The 18,381-nt window shown below is 49.5% G+C and overlaps 8 protein-coding genes across 8 annotated transcripts; 6 read left to right on the forward strand and 2 right to left on the reverse strand.

The window, feature by feature from the left end:
• Positions 1-2,071: 2,071 nt before the first annotated feature.
• On the forward strand, positions 2,072-2,932 carry ARB_03843 (uncharacterized protein; the record flags this gene model as incomplete). The annotated part of the gene is made up of 1 exon (XM_003009871.1): positions 2,072-2,932. One exon carries the CDS (start codon positions 2,072-2,074, stop codon positions 2,930-2,932), a length of 861 nt encoding a protein of 286 aa, XP_003009917.1.
• Positions 2,933-3,117: 185 nt separating this feature from the next.
• ARB_03844 (uncharacterized protein) lies at positions 3,118-4,334 on the forward strand (the record flags this gene model as incomplete). Its single annotated transcript, XM_003009872.1, has 3 exons — positions 3,118-3,720; positions 3,780-4,197; positions 4,264-4,334. The coding sequence occupies 3 exons, from the start codon at positions 3,118-3,120 to the stop codon at positions 4,332-4,334; spliced, it is 1,092 nt and encodes a 363-aa protein (XP_003009918.1).
• A 540-nt stretch (positions 4,335-4,874) lies between these two features.
• Positions 4,875-6,121, forward strand: ARB_03845 (uncharacterized protein; the record flags this gene model as incomplete). The annotated part of the gene is made up of 2 exons (XM_003009873.1): positions 4,875-4,989; positions 5,049-6,121. 2 exons carry the CDS (start codon positions 4,875-4,877, stop codon positions 6,119-6,121), a joined length of 1,188 nt encoding a protein of 395 aa, XP_003009919.1.
• An 801-nt stretch (positions 6,122-6,922) lies between these two features.
• Positions 6,923-8,119, forward strand: ARB_03846 (uncharacterized protein; the record flags this gene model as incomplete). Its single annotated transcript, XM_003009874.1, has 5 exons — positions 6,923-7,084; positions 7,229-7,459; positions 7,565-7,701; positions 7,850-7,918; positions 8,002-8,119. 5 exons carry the CDS (start codon positions 6,923-6,925, stop codon positions 8,117-8,119), a joined length of 717 nt encoding a protein of 238 aa, XP_003009920.1.
• A 1,906-nt stretch (positions 8,120-10,025) lies between these two features.
• Positions 10,026-11,495, forward strand: ARB_03847 (uncharacterized protein; the record flags this gene model as incomplete). The annotated part of the gene is made up of 2 exons (XM_003009875.1): positions 10,026-10,225; positions 10,283-11,495. 2 exons carry the CDS (start codon positions 10,026-10,028, stop codon positions 11,493-11,495), a joined length of 1,413 nt encoding a protein of 470 aa, XP_003009921.1.
• A 978-nt stretch (positions 11,496-12,473) lies between these two features.
• Positions 12,474-13,390, reverse strand: ARB_03848 (uncharacterized protein; the record flags this gene model as incomplete). Its single annotated transcript, XM_003009876.1, has 2 exons — positions 12,474-13,024; positions 13,171-13,390. The coding sequence occupies 2 exons, from the start codon at positions 13,388-13,390 to the stop codon at positions 12,474-12,476; spliced, it is 771 nt and encodes a 256-aa protein (XP_003009922.1).
• A 1,869-nt stretch (positions 13,391-15,259) lies between these two features.
• Positions 15,260-15,993, forward strand: ARB_03849 (uncharacterized protein; the record flags this gene model as incomplete). Its single annotated transcript, XM_003009877.1, has 3 exons — positions 15,260-15,385; positions 15,539-15,801; positions 15,858-15,993. 3 exons carry the CDS (start codon positions 15,260-15,262, stop codon positions 15,991-15,993), a joined length of 525 nt encoding a protein of 174 aa, XP_003009923.1.
• Positions 15,994-16,364: 371 nt separating this feature from the next.
• Positions 16,365-17,920, reverse strand: ARB_03850 (uncharacterized protein; the record flags this gene model as incomplete). Its single annotated transcript, XM_003009878.1, has 6 exons — positions 16,365-16,781; positions 16,840-17,106; positions 17,185-17,271; positions 17,471-17,548; positions 17,583-17,803; positions 17,869-17,920. The coding sequence occupies 6 exons, from the start codon at positions 17,918-17,920 to the stop codon at positions 16,365-16,367; spliced, it is 1,122 nt and encodes a 373-aa protein (XP_003009924.1).
• Between the last annotated feature and the right edge of the window lie 461 nt (positions 17,921-18,381).

Genomic DNA, 18,381 nt, shown 5'->3' on the forward strand with positions numbered 1-18,381 from the left:
CAACCAAGCGACGGCAAAAGCAACGAAAGGGATCGCGGTGGGCCGGAGGGTTTGCTACCGACCGCGTGGGCGACTCTCTCTTCTGTCGAACTTTTCGCTGTCCCCTTTTTGCTTTTTCCGCCCTTGACTTTTCGACGCTCTTCGACTCTTATCGACTCTTCTTCATGGCCCTGCGGCTGGTGGGAGGGGGGCTGGATTCCCTGCGAATACGAAGCCCGAGCCTGCGCATCCAGCAGGCCGGCCGGGGTCTGGCGGTCAGCGAGCTTGACCAGCTGTCGGCTGATGAATCATCTCGTCGCTCTCTTCTCTCTTCTCTTCTCTCGGCTTCCCTCTGGCTCCGGCGCCTTGTCGTTTAGCTCGTTCCCAGGGGCCTCATCCGGCGTGCGGGATGGCGTCACTCCTGAGTAATAGGAATTAAAGATGCCATACTTAACTCTCTCTGGCGTTGACGTGCTATCACTACTACACAGTACTTCGTACGGACGACCACTAAAGAGTAGTATTATTAATGGCAGCCTATTATTACACATCAAACTATCAACTGCCCTGCTGCTGCCAACTTCTGCGTCTCCAGATCGTCCATCGGCGGGATGGAGGTTTGGTCGCATTGCATGCCCAAAAGGGGCTACTCACAGCGCTGGCTGCCTGGGCGCACCCGCCCACCGACCAAGCAATTAGCCCATAATTATCGAACTATTATTATGTTCTCCTCCTGCTCCCCACGATCACTAATGCAGCTCAACTCGAGACTTTCACTCAGTTTCTTCTTTGCTTTTGCTTCCTTCTTGTCCTCCCTTTTGCTTTTCTCCCCCTTCTCTCGCTTTTCTCCACCTTAACTCCGGCTTGCCTCCACTTGGCCATCTGGGCAGGGCTCAATGATGACTCATCGGATGCTCGGCGCCGTGGTCACATGACACTTTCGGGTCTTCGGGCTCTTCGCTGGCCTCGATCTCGGACTTACAGGGCCCCTGTGGCTCCGTCAACTCATGTTCTTTGAGTATGGCTACGGATAGTAACTCTTGGATACAGTTGAGCAGGTGGGCAGACCAAGAGTTGGTCGAAGATCAGGGCCAGACCTTCTTTCTCTTCCCTTGCTCAAGGTGGAAGACGCTCGTCCAGGCTTCGTGGGCTGACTGACGGGAGACTCCAAAGGTAGTGATCTCTCAGCCCCAAGCCTCGGCACCAAGACCTTGGAGATGTGTCGAGTAAACAACGCATAATTCCTCAGTCCATCGTGGGTAACACTGTTGCCTGGCTAACGACAGCGTGGCCTGAGGATACTTCACACAACGCCATACTCGGTTATGCACAGAATCTCGCTGCCTGCTGCGAGAATACCTAGGCACCTCAGACCTGGGTGTGATGACGTCAGGCACCGACGTTGACTGATGCCGGCCTTCCGTTGCAGACTTTCACGCATCCTTGTCCGTCCCGGATGAGTGAGGGAAGCGCGAGGAAGAAGAGCATCAGATGCGCGCGGTAGTCGGAGCATCTTTGTTCACCTGCGTCGGGGCCGAGATGGCCCATATGACGCACAAAACGGCTTTCTTATGCTATGCACAAAACATGCAGCTAGTCATGTACTTACTCCGTCCTCATTAACTACTAACTCCGTACCTTTGGAGCTTTGAAGCTCAACTGCTATTTTTTAACTCCCTACATTCTCCGGACTCCGTACTCCTTGCCCGTTACGGTATCCTTTGCGTATCCCCCTTCGTTTTTAGCGTATTCGTATACGGATGCAGATTGTCCAAACACCTAAAAAACGGGCTGAGGGTACGAAGTCCGTAGCAGGCCCTCACGGTGGCCGCGGACGCCCTGTCTCACTTCTCCGGCCAGGCACAGAAATCCATTTTTAGTAACACGAAAACGGAGGCTGAGTGAAAGAGCCGCGCTGACATAAGCATTGTAACTAACAACTAACCTCGGCTCTACAGCTCTTGGCATCAATTATCTCCAATTGACTCTTGATGTGAATTCAAGTTGTTGTTGGAGTTGTTATCGAATTGACATTTGAAATTGACAGCATTATTATCATCGAAATTGAATTTGACACCAGCAGTCCGGCAAGATGACTCCTCCGCCGCCGCCAGCCTACGACGCACCCGCCGACTCCCCCATCTACGCCAACAAGGAGCTCTACAGCCGCATCGCCAACTGCCCCTCCCGCACCTTGCAACACTCCTCTCTCATCCGCCCTCGCTCCGCCCACGCCTGGACCGTCCGCGCAGGCCAGGTATGCCGCATCATAGCCCCCCAAGGTGCCCAGGTAGGCGACCTCAACATCTGGAACGCCCATAACCCCCGCGAGCGCTTCTGGGCCTCCCGAACCCGCCAGCTCCACCAATCCCACGTCTCTACCTTCGACCGCCTCTGGTCCTGTCTGCCCTACATGAGGCCCCTGGTCACCATCACCGCCGACACTCTATCGACATACGGCGTCGACAGCTCCGGCGGGCGTGTGCACGATCTCCTCGGAACCCGCTGCGACCCTTACATCCACCACCTGATGACGGGCGAATCAGACGATTTCCACTGCCACTCTAACCTCGTGCGGGCCGTTGCCCAGCACGGCCTTGTAGAAAGCGACGTGCATGATGTGCTTAACGTGTTCCAGGTTACCGGTCTTGATTCCAAGGGGCGGTATTTCATGGGCACCAGTCCGGCCAAAGTAGGCGATTATTTTGAATTCTTCGCCGAGCAGGACGTCCTTTGTGCGCTGTCCGTTTGTTCTGGGGGGGACTTGTCGCAGTGGGGGTGGAAGGGGAGCGAGCAGATGGGCGATACGACTAAGCCTTTGGGCGTGGAGGTTTATTCTCTGGATGACAAGGCTGTGCTGGAAGGATGGAAGCCCCTTGAGCCGTCTGCCTATACGGGTCTACATGGTCTTCGTATGCCAGCCAGAGAGCAGGATGGCCTTGACGGTGTATAGAATCATCATTTTTTTTGACGGGCGGCGACTTACTTACCGTCACTGTATACGAGGTAGACGATATTTTTCTTGCATGTAGATAGAGAACTACTTAGATCTGGTCGTTGTGTTTTGTGGGGCGGGCGGCATAACGTTATGCTCAGCATTGTATACACGGGTTAAACCAAAATGAAAAAGAATTCTAGATGGCTACCCCTCACATCGACTTCATGTTATGCAAAACGTTATGGACTGAATATATATACTGCTTTCTCTTCGCGACTGAGTCAAGACACTCCAACAGCCATCGATCAGCTACTTCATCATTATCCAACCAAAGTCGACAAGTCTATATATATAGATCACCACCCAAAACAACCAAGATGCCTCGATTTATCAGCCCCTTTGACGAAAGTCACCTTTTCTACCGCGACTACAAGCCAGCAGACTTCCCTGCCCCCTTCAGACCCGACGAGGCATCCCTCGACAATGAAGGGCGAAGGCCTGTCCTTGTCTTCCTCCACGGCTGGCCAATGTCCTCCATCATGTTCGAAAAGTTGACTCTCCCGCTCTGCGAAACCTATCGATTCCGCTGCATCGCACCCGACAGACGAGGATTCGGCAATAGCGATTGGATGGGTTCCAAGCCCGTCAACAAACCAATCGACTATGACGTGTTCGCCGCAGACCTGGCTTATCTGCTGGAGAAGCTTAAGATCGGCCCGTTTGTTTTCATCGGTGCTAGCATGGGACCTGGCGAAGCGGTACACACGTATATGTACAGTGATTATGTGCGAGAGAACTGCAGGGTATGTAACCTCCTCTCTCGTCGATTTTTTGGCAACGGGACTGAACTTTCTACTCATAGGGAATCATTGGCATTGGAGCCGCACTGCCATTCCCGCTTCAAACCCCGGAGAATCCAACAGCCACTTCTCGAGAGGCATGGGACGATATCCTGCATAACCTCCGCTGCAATCGTCCGGCATATACCAAGGCGGCTTTACCCGCTATCCTAGGCCGAGATGCTGGCTGTGAGGTCAGCGATGAGCTGATACAGCGGTATACCGAGCTGGTTCTCAGAGCGGATGCGCAGGCAGTGGAGCGATGCGTCCAGCTCATTTCTTCAACGGATTTCACCGAGAAGCTGAAGAAGTTGGAGAGCGAGACTGATCTCCGCATTACTTGTCTGCATGGTGACAAGGACGCTCCTGAGTCGCAGGTTGTCATGTTGAAGAAGATATATCCCAGGACGGTGGTGAAGATGTATGAGAATGCTGCTCATGGTAGGTCGCTATCCAGCATTTTTATTTGGGTATCTTTTGTCATTTGACTGATTTGTGGCCTCTTAGGACTGACGGATACGCATCACGAGCGCGTCATTGCTGATATCCTGGAATTCCTCAACGATGTCAGGCTGTAGTTAGAACGTGAAGGATCCGTTCGATTCCTACGCTTCCAAGATTATATTTACCATCGGGAGTCCCCCTCCCTAGGAGGAGTAGGGTACTATCTTAAGACTTTACTTGTTGCAACTAAATAATATCCCGGTATCCTTTTTCCCTAAGGCATAGTTGAGTATTGAGTTTTTGGTGCGAAAAAAGGTTGGCTGAAGGTCGGGCGATGTCATGTTTATTTCCACAATATACTAGTTAAATACACAGGCTTTTATCTCTAAAAACTGCTGAGTGCGTCTTCATAAGGTGCTGGCAACAACACCATAACGTTATGCTTATATTTGGACGAAAACACGGGAATTTCAGCTTCATCAACTCAATTAATGCGGCGAAGGAGATACGAGATATACTGTTTCAGGAGTCTAATTGGGCCAGCAGCCTATCATATATTCGGATAGCGAGAGCCTCTTCAGGCCACATATAAATATAGAGATGACCACCATGGAGTCTCCGCCGTATCTTCGTGGTGATGGCATCCAAGTGTGAAGATACATGACGACAGCAAGATGACGGCAATGAACAAGCAAAAGAGAAAAGCCGACAACATAGTCGTCCCTGATCTTGCTGAAGATGCGGCCGAGAGAAAGAGAGTGCTTAACGTCCTTGCACAAAGGAGATATAGTATGATGCCTTTTCGTTATTCTCGTAGATCGAGACTGCTGGGCTAATCGCGTGCATAGGACAACGAAAGAGAGAACAATTAGCTGAGCTTGAAGCAAAGGCTAGACAAACACAGCCAAGGACTCCCGAATCAAGCGAGAAGGTTACACCTCCTGGCTCGGAGTCTTCGACCGGCCGGGCGTCGGTGAACCTGTCAGAGACAATTGGAGAACAGGCACCTACGCCTCCCGAGTTGGACCTAGAGCTGGATGGCAACGCTCCGCCAACTTTTGGCAATGGGCCTCTATCCTTCTCATCATCCTTGGATGGCCAGACAAAAATACTGGGAGAGTCCATTCTAGACCTGACCAGTATACCGGAATTTACTTTCGACTCTTCCTCTCTATCGGCTATAGGCTCTTTATCGGCTATGGGAACAGAGACACCTCCACCCGACCTCCCTTCGCCCCCTGCGGATCTCCAGCTCTCGCCCACAGCACGGACGTCGCCCAGTCTGTCTATGCTTTCCCTGCAGTTCCTTGCAAACTATCCCCAGGACGATACCCAGCCGCTCTCCTCGGCGTTGCAATCATTCCAAACTTCCAACTTTACCTTTCCTGACGATAAGATTCTGGAGGTCCCGCCCCTGACCCTCTTGCGGGCTATGCTCACTATAGCGACCCGATTGAAACTAACTGAATATATCTGGAACCTTGCGGGTATAAGCCCATTTTACACCGGCCCAACGGCTCTCGGCGCTGATGTAGCCCAACATTTGGACCTGGCTGGTATCCCAAGGAATTTCCATCCAACGCCTACCCAACGACTGGTACCGCACCATGCGATTCTGGACTTGCTGCCCTGGCCTAGCGCGAGAGATAAGTTGATCCAGGTCTTTAGCTTACCAGTGCAGTTTCGGCCTCCTGCAGCGGCAGATCCGATGGGCTTGATGGGCTTGGTGTACGATATTGAAGATGCTGGCGAAGGACTGAGAGTCAGTGGGCCAGACCCGTTCTCTCCTGAGATGTGGGAGGTTGGTCAACTCGTCTTTCAGCGCTGGTGGTGGGCGTTTGAAGGAAGCATAGTGGAGAGAAGTAACCGCCTGCGAAACGAAAGGGGAAAACAAGGGCTCATCCTGGGAGCTGGACCGTGAAGCTGAATGAAAGGCTCAACTCAGGCCTTCCTCTCTTTTTTGAATCCCGCCGGGGTCTTCGCCAGGCGAAAAAAAAAAAAAAAAAAAAAAAAAAAGGACATCATGTGACCATCCCATCGATGCGCCGCATGTGGTGACTTAGCGAACGATGGGATGGCCATGATCGCTTCACAAGCCTCCTTTCTTCTTCACGGAAGCAAGCGATGTGTTTGAGGCTGCGTTGCACTTGATCCTGTCATCTGCATGTATGCAACGGTAGTCGACGGCAGGGTCAAGACAGGACCTCCACCCCTGTACTGGTATGCAGCTGTTCCTGCTTATATATATGATCAGCTGGGTCAAATATATTTAGTTTTCCCCTGTCAGGTACACCCTTTCTGAACCAGCATCCATCCACACATTCTGCCCGTCTCAGCAGGCAAATGTCAAATGTTGGAGTTTATGGCGGTCCGCTTCCCCTTCCTATTGGGTGACGAGCACAACCAAACAGTTCTTGACTGGCCGCCTAGGTGGCTGTGTCTACGCGGGATGATACTTCACAAGCCATTCTGCGTCGAAGCTATAGCTCCATCCTTGACTCACAAGCTTCGTATGCTACCTACACACCCATCCACAGGGCGAAGATATGTATCACAAGCTGTGAAGCTCTGGAAAACATCACCTTCGACCCACTAAGTCCGGGCGCCGGCTAGGTCGGAATAAGGTTAAGGGAGCCTCCCTTTGTATCCTTGACCTTGTTCAGATTCCGTCATCTCCTTGATAAAGACCCTTTTTAAGCATCTGCCCTACCCGTTATCTTTGATGAGAAAGGTTAGGCCGCCCTACCCACCCGCTGCAGGAAGCTATAAGAGTCATCTATCCTGCTACTTTGATAGAAGAGAGAAGAAAGGCAAAAAGGAAATCAGCCTACCTAAGAGAGGATTTGCTGCTATTAGTAGTGTGATATCACTGCCTCTTTCTTTTGTTTGCTGTCCTGAGAGACAAGAGTAAAAAGAGGCAGCCTGCTATATGGATAAGCCCCATGCACACTCGCCATCTTGGTGGTCACTCCATGACGCAGCCTTCTGCTCGCTTGCTTGTTTCTTATTCCCCTAGAGGCCCTCATAGAGCTCAATATCTGCCTTTGTCGACCAGTTCCTTCCGCTGAGGACGCCGAGAAGACTGCACAGTGCCTGGTTTAAAAGGGCTGCCGAACCCCTCCGTCCTCCTTTCACACAGCAACAACAACATCACCATCACAACAAACATCTTTCTGTCAGGCTCTTCTGCTTCCACCACTTTCATCACCATCATCCACACCTGATAATCGTTCAAAAAGCCTTTGAAAAGGACAAACAGGTAAGCTAAGACCTCAAAGTACATGTTTCTCGCGAAGTATACCCGGATCTGACGAGGATTTGGGACCCTGCAGCACTTTTCCACCTTACCAAGTACACCAGGTAGAACCTCCAAGATGTACTTCAACGTGAGTATCTTCTCTATGCTTCTCTTTGGCTCCCTGCAGCTGAAACGTGTTCTGGGCCACTAACGTCCTTGCAGGTTACCATGAAGCCTGGTGCTCCCGATGAGGCCCTCGCCAAGTAAGTATAACATTTCATTTCACGCGTGTGGGACCGTCTTCTCCTTTCTTCGAGACGTTTGAATGTGACACGAGCACCCGAAAGAACGGGGATGATAGACATGCATATCTTCCTTCTTTGACCGTTTTGCTAACTCCGGAATCTCCAGGGCAAAGGAATCAGCCAAGAAGACTGGCGGCACCATCCGCCACGAGTACAAGCTGATTAGAGGATTCACGTAAGAGAGATCCTTCTTCCCTCTGCTCCTTGTCATCGGTGGTGAAATATACGGTCGAACTGACGAGATGTTGAAACGCCTAGTGTGGAGTACCCTAATGACCACAACCTTGATGACGTCCTCAAGTCCAACGACCATATCCACGTTGAGCAGGATGGCCCTGGGCCAGCTAAGAAGGTCACTGCTACTTCGACCATCTGAAGGATGGCCGAAAATAAACAGATGACAGGACTACCACATTTGCTCTTCTTATTTTCTTATCTACCCCCTCTCTCGTATTCCATCCGCTCAGATCATTTTCTCTGTCTTCCCTTGGTAAATTGATCGAATGGGACAAAAAAGGCGTTATGGTTACGGACTTACCCTTCTTTGTTTTTTCTCTTTCTTCTACTTACCCCCCTTTTTTTTTTACTTCTTTCACCTAGATGTTTTATTAACAAACTTGATTCCCACTGAGAGGGGGAATACGTGATGTTTCACTATGTGGTAGCTTCGAGCAAATGCAATCAACCAGTTTTAAGTAAAAAACGGCTCTCCTCAGAATAAGCATCTCTCCGCTTCCTCATACCTGCACTCTATCGACTCTCTGCTGTGCTGTTCCTGAATCACCGTAAGACAAGGCTCGAAGCCTATGCCTTAAACCTCTTCTTGTATATATCTTCTCTATAAATACAGCCTCTACATTGATGGACTAAAAAGAAGACACGTCTCAGCATCTTACGAGTTACCAGCAAGCTCGGCTGATTCTTTCCCATGTCTGTTTCCCCACACTTGACAGGGCTCGTACATTATCCTTGAAAATGTTTTAATTGAAGAACCCTTGCTGCAGCCTATGACGCTTTTAAGCCAGCCGTTCCCCCATCGCGGACGGCTTGAAAGATGATACGCAGCATGCCTACGGAATGGAAGGACAGGCTTCCGTTTCCCTATCCGCATGCCTCTTTTGCTGCCATGCATCTCCGGATGTTGGGCTTCGAATAGCTGACCAACAATGACGTCGCCGGATATTTACGTCTTTCCCCCGTCACCCGTTAAGCCCGGAGTAGTAGCAGGGGGGATGAGAATAATCTCACACAGGCCACCTCGAACGACAAGGGCCAGGACGAGGACGAGTTGACTGATGTATCTGGTACATAGTTATCGCTTTCTATCGAGGTCTGCTTGAGCTGCTGTTGTAACGTCATGGCTATCATCTCGGTTGGCCTTCCGAGCCCCCTCTTGAGGCCACACGGTGGCAGATCTGGGATCTGTAGAACCCCCCCAATAATAACAATAATAATAATCGATATATCCGTCACATACAACGAGTGCTACTGTGATGCTGCGTGGGGGTCTCGCAGCCCTGGGGACTGCTGGTTCTTCGTGTCAGACGCTGCACCTGCCGGCAAACAAGGTAACAAGCCAGCCAGGGAGGTTTAAGACATCCTTTATATCGTCAGGTCAAGTCGAAAGGGCCCTTTCTTTCTTCTCCTGCTGCCGTCCCCCTATCAAACACTGTAAGACAAACCAAGACGTGGAACTCGGTCGAAGGGTTGGTCTGTTTGGCCGAGCAAAAAGAAAAGAGAGCCGCGCCCCCCGGCCCACGGCGGCGGTCGATAGAGGGAGAGGGAGGGCGTCTTCATCTTTGCTGCCAAATAATATTACAGTTAGCAGCCGTCGAAGACATCCTGGCCAACCGGATCGCAAACGAGCAGACGAAGGCTTGACGCTGCCAGCCAGTCGCAGACTCCTCCACGCCTACCGCAGCCCTCCGCCGTCGTCATAAGCTGATGCTGGTTGGCGCACCGCGGGCATCACACGATAAACTAGTGCCGGCTCCACGCACAGGAAGACATCAAGCACTGATCACTAATAGGAAGAAGAAGAGACGCTCCAGGGGAGGAGTTGTTGTTGGGAGGAGGCTTGCTTTTTCTCCCTGTTGTGCCGCTTAAGTACGGGGCAGCCGCCAGCAACATCGTCATCAGTGATTTTTATATTGACCACCACGCCCACTCCTTGCGCAGGACAAGACAGGACAGGACGTCGGCCGGCGAGAGGAATCAATTCACCATTGGAGCCCAACTATCCGCAGCATGGAATAGCAGTTGACGCTCCTTTCTAGTTGACCATGGCACTCCTACGAGCAAACCCTCTGCGCAGCATGGCAGGGAGCCGGCTGATCGCTGGTGGCACTCCGCTGCGCTCCCTTTCCTCCATCACGACGAGCAGCTGGTCCTACCCGCCCTCTGCGTCGGATGTATCTAACGACGAGATCACTCGCCTATCTACGAGTCCCCGTCGGCCTTTGACGCTGGCAGATCTGCTCCGGTAAGTGGTGGGAGATAGGAAATAATACACCGAAAGTACGCTGACACGGTGGATTAGACATGGCCGGCCGCCGCTCACGAGAGACGCCCTTCTTGCATCGGCAAACTTCACCCTCTCTCTCCTCCCTGCCAGACTGGCCTGCCGCATCCAGGCTCTGCGAAATCTGCCCTTCATCGTCGTCTCGAACCCCCATATCTCCCAGATCTACAACAACTACCTTCACTCGTTCACCACCTTACTACCGTTTCAGAAGCGCCGGATCTCAACCGCAGAGGAAGAGAAACAGTTCACCGAGATCATGGCGGATCTAGTGCAGACACACGACAATACAATTCCAGTGCTAGCCCGTGGGTTTCTAGAGTGTCGTAAATACATCAGTCCTGCCGAAGTGACTGCATTTTTAGATGAACATCTCAGGGCACGCATCGGCACTCGTCTGATTGCCCAGCAGCACCTGGCACTGCACCATGCCTCCCTCTCGGAAAATGGTGAACTCTTGACCTCGCGGGACAAGAATGTGCCGTCTAACTATATCGGCGTAATCGACACGGCTCTTAAACCTGCCCGTTTGATAAAAGTGTGCGAGGAGTTCGTGGCCGAAATATGCGAGCTCAAGTATGGCGTCCGCCCTAGAGTAGTTATCAACGGAGAGCCCGAAGCAACATTCGCCCATATCCCCGTCCACGTTGAGTATATACTCACCGAACTGTTAAAGAACGCCTTCCGAGCAACAGTTGAGGCCGGAAACGAGCGTGAGCCTATCGAAGTAACCATCGCCTCGGCACCCAACATGCCGTCAACCAACAGTACTGAGCAGGCTGTGCCTGAACTCGAGAAAAGCCCAAACTCCCTTGGTACAGGCTCTCAAAATGACTTCCAGATGAGTATGGGCGTGCACAAAGGACGACCCTTAGGGCCTGGTCCGATGTTCGAACCGCTCAAGTCATCTGCACAGAGCATCACAATTCGCATCAGGGACCGAGGAGGTGGCATCCCCCCTGAGATTCTCTCTGATATCTGGTCCTATAGCTACAGCACCTTCAACTCGGATGAACTCCCGGTGAGTGACAATGGGAACGTCGATGCCTTGAATGCAATTTCTGGCAGTGGTGGCCACAATGCCAGCACCATTGCCGGCCTTGGCTATGGACTCCCCCTTGGACGCGCATACGCCGAGTACTTTGGCGGAGGTATCGACATCCAGAGTCTTTGGGGCTGGGGCACTGACGTGTACCTTACCCTGCAGGGCGTTGGAAAAGTGCAGGGTTAAGCCACTCAATATCCCATCTGAGTGGGAACCTCTTATCAGTTTCCCTGTGCACATACAGATATCCCCATGCCTTTCCATTTCTGACCGTCCCGTTCATCTGCTACACAATACCGGGCTGGTATATTGTCAGCCTGGCTCCGCTTCTCGTTCTGGGAAGCACTATTCCGTAGGATTATCTCTTACACATCTACGAACATCACGGAATTGCAAGGTCATGATGTTCACCGCTCCATCAGTGCTGTTGACATAACGGAAATGGCCGGCCTTTATGAATTAAGAGCCTCGACATACTCGAGGTCCATTCTGTTCAATCAGACGGTATACACAAGTGATCTCCTGGCCTGGGCAAAGGGCTACATGAGAAACTTGGAGATTTTTGACTGCCTAACCCAACCGATTGCCAATTACTGTCTACTCTAAACCAGAGCATCACCCCGAGACAGCTCCAACTTCTCTTTTTCAGGGCCTTGAAACTGTTCACTCTGAAATTGTGCAAGGCGACATAGATGTTGCTTCGCAGCAATGTTCCCATACACTCAAGAAGGCCTCGAAGTTGTCATCGTTTAAAGGCATGGATATGGATGTTTTCAAAGGCATAGCGACATAGCCTAGAAGCGTGGGTGGATTATTCTTTTTTCTTTTCTCTTCTGGCCGTTTAGTGTACGTTTTTTCTATGTGGGATGCTGATCTAGTGATCCGCTGTACGATGGCTAAGACGGCTAAGATTAGAGAGGAGTTGGGCGGCACTTATCAGCGTAGCGTTTTACCTTGTTTTTACCCCTTTCGACATCTATAAGTATCAATATATCAATATATTATAACTACAGTTTTTTTCCCTCTTCTTCTATAGACAATGCAGTGGTATATTAAATTTCCTATCTATCGTTATTTGAATAAAGTATCCAATAAGTCGTATATACAACATAGTTATGCACCTTTTCTTGAAGTAATAAAGGAAACACGAGTGGATTTACACGCTCAACGGGTAGAAGGAGCAGGAACGCTTTGTCTATACCCATTGTCACGCGCTTCTTGGAAAACCTTCATCTCTTCTTCGGCTGATGCAGGCTCACCCCTGTATGCTGCAACTCCGTCTGGCTGTAGGGTAATTCCAACGCCAAGGCAAGTGATAACAACGACCATCTCTTCCAGCACAGCCATGACCAAGTAGATGGTAACATTGCCGGAAACAGCGCTGAACCTGCGACTATGGCTAAAAGCGCTGATCAAGCTGTATAGCAAGCGGATAAGGATGAATGGGAGGGAGATTGCAACTGCAAGCAGGAGTCTCTTTTCTCCAGCGGGAAGGTTGTGCTTGTTACCGTTAATAATAAAGGCTAAACCGACGGTGATAACCCAGACTCCGAGAGTAACGCAGATGGCGGCTTTGCTCTTTGCGTTTGGCTTGTATGACATGGCACCATCCTCCTGGCTGTTGATACCGACGATGCTGAGAATAAGGCCGAGTAACACCAGGAGCCCGACCACCCGGAATACGATGGGGGGAATTCCCTTCCGGCCTCTGTTTACTATAGAGTTGTTTCTATTGGATATTATATATTAGCAAATGTTTGAAGTAAGCAGGACACTTTCCCTCGCTCGGATGGGGGCTCATACGCTCTTTGCAGGAGGCCGACACAGGCTAAGATTAACGGGGATATTCCAGTAGATTTACACGCCGCCGCCCCCTTAATAAGACCTTCGGAGGGATTTGCTATGGTTGCCAACTCCAAGCATGAACCGATAACGCGGACCAAGGAGAGCACGACGAGAAAGTACCATCCTGCTGACTTGGCGAAGCCATGTCGTAGTGCAATATAAACTGCAATGAAGAAGCAAGGGAGATAGACGATTAGGCTGAAGATTGCAACTCCATGTCTATAATCGACTGCCATGGTGGGCTTTGTTCTGAGGAGCCTGCACAATAGAATGGACCGGAAAAATCGTAATATTCAGAGAGAATAGAAGGTATTGGCCAGTGACTGACTGATGCTGATTTGTATACCACGGTTGAAGGAGAGAATGACGGTTTATAAAATCATCATTTCGCCGGGTATCAGTTCATCGGAGATCCTATAAATCCACCTCGAGTGGCTAGGAGACTGGCACGGCCACAAGTGTACTTTTCTTCTTCAGGGTATCGGGCGAGTCTTCAGCTGTCGTGGACCACAGCCATGAGGGAGAGCGCCTGGCTGCATGACTCGCCTAGGCACATAGTCACAATGCACGGTAGGTAATTATCCAATTGACTCGCGACCTTTAGCCGACAGTCTGCAAGGCTGCACTTCTGCAAAGCCTGCGAAATTTTTTTATGCAAGGAAGTTGAAAGTTGAAAATTCGAGCTGAAGCCTCTTCTCGTGCGGCTTGCCCAAAACGGGTTGGGGCGCATCGAATCCTTCTCGCCGCAGGAATATTGATATTCATGAAAGCAGAACAACAGACTGCAAGATGGAGAAGATGGAGACCTGACGGCATACAACGCGCGTTCTTGAGCTATGCAACTATGGAAGATCAGTCGGCAACGATGTTCCGGGAGATGGACAAAGTTTTGAAGGAGCGAACTTGGCTCAGCCTTCGAGTGCTTATCACCATCAAGCTTCACGCGAGGCTGAGCAAAAGGGGGGTCGCCCTCTTGGTCTTCATGGAGAGGCTGATGATAGATGGTTACCTCCGTAACTATCAGGCGGGTTAATGAGCCTCGAGATGTGCGTTGACTCGTTGGCCGGGCGCCTTGAAACTATAGGGGTTCTTCGCTCAATCAAGCTGGAATCAGGCACGAATCAACACATCTACTAGAAACAGCGTCGGAAGATGCCCTTAATGTTCTGGAATACGACCCTGAACCAACAAGTTCTTGAATACCCTCCTGCAAACATACTGGAAATGGGAAGTCATAAACAGGATGAAGTTTATCCTTCCTATGACGTATGAGGGACCTGGGCGTTACTCAAGCTCTATGCTCACTTCGCCTCCATAGAGATGGTCATCGAGAAGAGACAATAGAGCTGTGGCACTATTACCTCTAGTATCTTCGGACATAAATATCTCCAAAATACTACAGAATGCGTCGTATCGTCGTTGACGCGGAGGACCCGGGGGAGCCTACTCGAGATCATCCCTCCAAACATCCCTCAAAGCTAGGCGAAGCAAATGAGACGAAAGTTCATCCAAAGAGCTCTGGAGAAGAAGATGGAAACATCTTCTTTGTAGGGACAGCAACAACGTTCATGTACGGGGCCCCTTAAGTCCTCTAGCAGCATGGCCGAGCTGATAACCGTCTGCCAGAGAATGGGCAAATATAAGGATCATGACCGACGTATTGCCAACCAGCGAACCGCCTATTTATATCTTATACTGATTGACCTCATAGCCAAACTTCTTACACGCTGGAGATCATGTTCATCTTGGCCCAGGGGTGAGCTACCCTATAACCCTCTATGAAGGGTGTTCCTGACTTGTGGACACCAGGTTACGGGAACGCGACTCACGAATCCTGCGGTCGATCTCCACGATATACCACCTGTTCATTTCATTCTTCTTTCACACTACCATGCGTATGGTGTCACTCTGAAGCCTATGATGCTTTCTTGAGGATGTCTATGCTGATATTATCACTTTGAACAAGGGACCATTTTGACCAAAAAGTGGAAGGTTGTCTTACCCGTGATATACCCATTATAACAACACCTCATGCTAAGGGCTGCCTCGAATCAAAGGGGGACGACTCCTTTACCAAAGTAGAGGCCCTGGATACCTATCAGAGCATGTTGGTCGAAATAAAATCCAAGGAGGCAACCAGCAAAAAAGAGCCAGCAATCAAGGTGACTGCTATGCCGGGGAAGCATGTCCCACCTGGCCCGTTGTCCACTGCCAATGATATTTTAAAGGCGGTATGACCTCCATTGCTGGATATTGTCTACCAGCAGGTGTCTAAATATACTCTCTTAGGTTCCGCCAACAAATGGATGGATGGTCGAATTAGGCCACACAACTCAGTACCACCACGTGGAGGGAGATTTTGAGACGAACTACAGGTAGAGTAGCTCCACAAAGAGTCAATAAATAATGTAGCTAACGCAGTATGTGATAGAATCTACATCTCGGGAGACACCTTGATGTGTGATGAGTTAAAGGAGATCCCGAAAATCTATGCTGACCAAAAGATAGACTTGATGCTCATCCACCTTGGAGGCACAACCATCCCGTCTCCTAATATACCCTTATTGATGGTAACAATGGATGCAAAGCAAGGAATAGAGCTACTGAAACTGGTTTGTCCAGATATGACTATTCCCATTCATTACGAGTGAGTCACCCTAAGGAGAGCCTGTAATCTATAGATATTTGTTGACTATTTATTAGTGATTATGATGTTTTTCTATCACCGCTATCAGACTTCAAGAAAGCGGTGGAGGAGGCCGGCTTAAGTAGCAAAGTGGTATACCTGGACCGCAAGGATCAGTATAAATTCAAAACCACATGGACTGATGGTAGTTAAACCGGGGTGAGCCTACGAAGTGTGAGGGTAAATTGAAGTACAAACCTATCATCTATAACTAAAAGCAAAGATGAGTAAATAGTAACTAGTTATTTGCCCAATGAAATTGACAATATTATGCTTTTAATAGACCAAGAGATAACTTACAACCGAAAAATATTATACACGGTATTAATACATTCTAAGCTGGGTAATAAGTGCACCTTTAATATTTGGCGAAGCAAAGACTGCTATTTGTTCCCCCAAACCCAAAACTATTGGTGAGTGCAACTTCGACATTCCTTTGCAGCGCATTGTTGGGAACATAATTGCAGTCAAATTCGTCGGTTACGTTATCCAAGTTGATAGTAGGGGGAAGGATACCCTAGATGCTAGATGTTAGGTATAGGAGCAAAAATCAAGAAGCAAGAATATTGTACCTGATCAATAGCTAGAATAGAGAAAGCAGCCTCTATTGCCCCGGCTCCACCCAGCATGTGCCCTATAGCTCCCTTTGTGCTGCTTACGTTTATTTCCGAGGCTTTGGCTTTACCTTCAGACCCAAGAAACAGTGACTTGATTGCCAGATTCTCGGCTGCATCCCCAATTGGAGTCGACGTGCCATGGGCGTTGATGTAGTCGATTTTACTCGGAGGCACTCCAGCATTTTTAAGGGCACGCTTCATTGCAGAGAAAGCACCTCTACCTGTCTCATGTGGCGCAGTGATATGGTATGCGTCAGCTGAGCATCCGTATCCTTTAAGCTCAGCATAGATATGGGCATTTCGAGATATTGCATGTTCAAGTTCCTGCAAGGCAGTTGTAAGTATTGTGGATAAGCAGGGAAGCTTTAATGGTAGTTGGTACCTCTAGCACAACAACCGCGGCACCCTCTGCAACGACAAAGCCCTGCCTGTCTCTGTCAAATGGGCGGGATGCCCTGTCTGGATTATCGTTGAAGCCGGTAGCAAGACTCCGACACCGTGCGAAGCTTCCTATAGCTAGTGGGTGTATACATGATTCGGCTCCTCCAGCAACCATGACATCAGCGTCACCATGCGCAATGAAACGAGAAGCATCACCAATAGAATGCGCTCCTGTCGTACATGCTGTTGATACCGAATGATTGGGACCCTAGTAATGTTAGCAAAGATGCATAAATTACGCAGGAAATAAGATAAATATTGGACTGGGAACGTGCAAAATGCATACCATGAAACCATATTTCATCGATATATGCCCAGCACCTAAATTAATAAGGAGCTTAGGAACAAAAAGTGGTGACACTTTTCGATATCCCTAATCACGGTTGTAAGTAAGAGAAATGTTATGTTTTGCATGAGGTAAAATCTATCACCCACGCCATTATTGTATGCGATAGAAGTATTAAATGCTTCATCAAAGTTCCCAATCCCAGAGCCCAGGCACACTCCCTATTGATTTATTAACGGGTTAGAGACATGTTAGCTGAATATTTGTAGGCCTGGTATCTACTAACCGTCATATCTTTGGACTCGTCCGTAGTAGGCATCCAGTTTGCATCTTCGAGTGCTTCTTGAGTAGCAGCCAGGGCGTACTGGGAATATAGCGCCATTTTTCGTTGCTCCTACCATATCTATTAGAAAGGATATCTGGGTATTTGCATATTCAGAGTATAGTCTTACATCTCGGGTCAGCCATTCAGAGGCATCCCATCCTCCTTGGGTCTTAGATCCCTTAGGAACAACACCCGCAACCTGGCATGGCTGCTCAGCAAATCTTGAATCTCTGTCTTTTATAGAAATAATTCCACTGTGACCGTCTAGCAGCCTTTTCCATGTATGTCTTATTCCTAAGAAACATTTTTAGTCACTGTGGATTAAAAAAAAAAAAGTGCATGTTAGGGATGCAACATACCTACTCCAAGGGGAGTTACAGCACCCAATCCAGTAACAACAACACGGCGCATTCCACCCCTTGTATAGTGTCCGCAAAATGGACGGCTCCCTTTCAAGTCTAACAAGCAACAATAGTGGTATATCCCAGTCTCGACTTATCCTTACTCTATTTTAACATGCTATCTCTTGATGCATGAAACTCGAAGTTTGAAACCCAGGGCTGCAGCTTGATAAGTATCGGAATATTGATTCTCCAGATTTAGTGAAGGCTCGAGCGAAGTCCACCAGGTAACTGGCGAATAAACACGCAGGGAGTAATCGATATTGGTGGTAGAATGTATAGATCTGAGGAAAGAGTGCGAGGCAAGGATTATGAACTTCTGCTCCCTGCCGTTATGTCGGTACTAGCAGTCGGCTTTCTCGCTGTAACTAAGATTTTTAGAACAGTTAACTAGTTATGGAGTCTTCCGCAGCGCTACAACTCGCTCGCCCGATAACTACCAAGTCATTATTAGCCGGACATTATGGAGAA

The sequence above is a fragment of the Trichophyton benhamiae genome (genome assembly GCF_000151125.1).
Source record: "Trichophyton benhamiae CBS 112371 chromosome Unknown contig00346.0, whole genome shotgun sequence".
Lineage (NCBI taxonomy): Eukaryota > Fungi > Ascomycota > Eurotiomycetes > Onygenales > Arthrodermataceae > Trichophyton > Trichophyton benhamiae.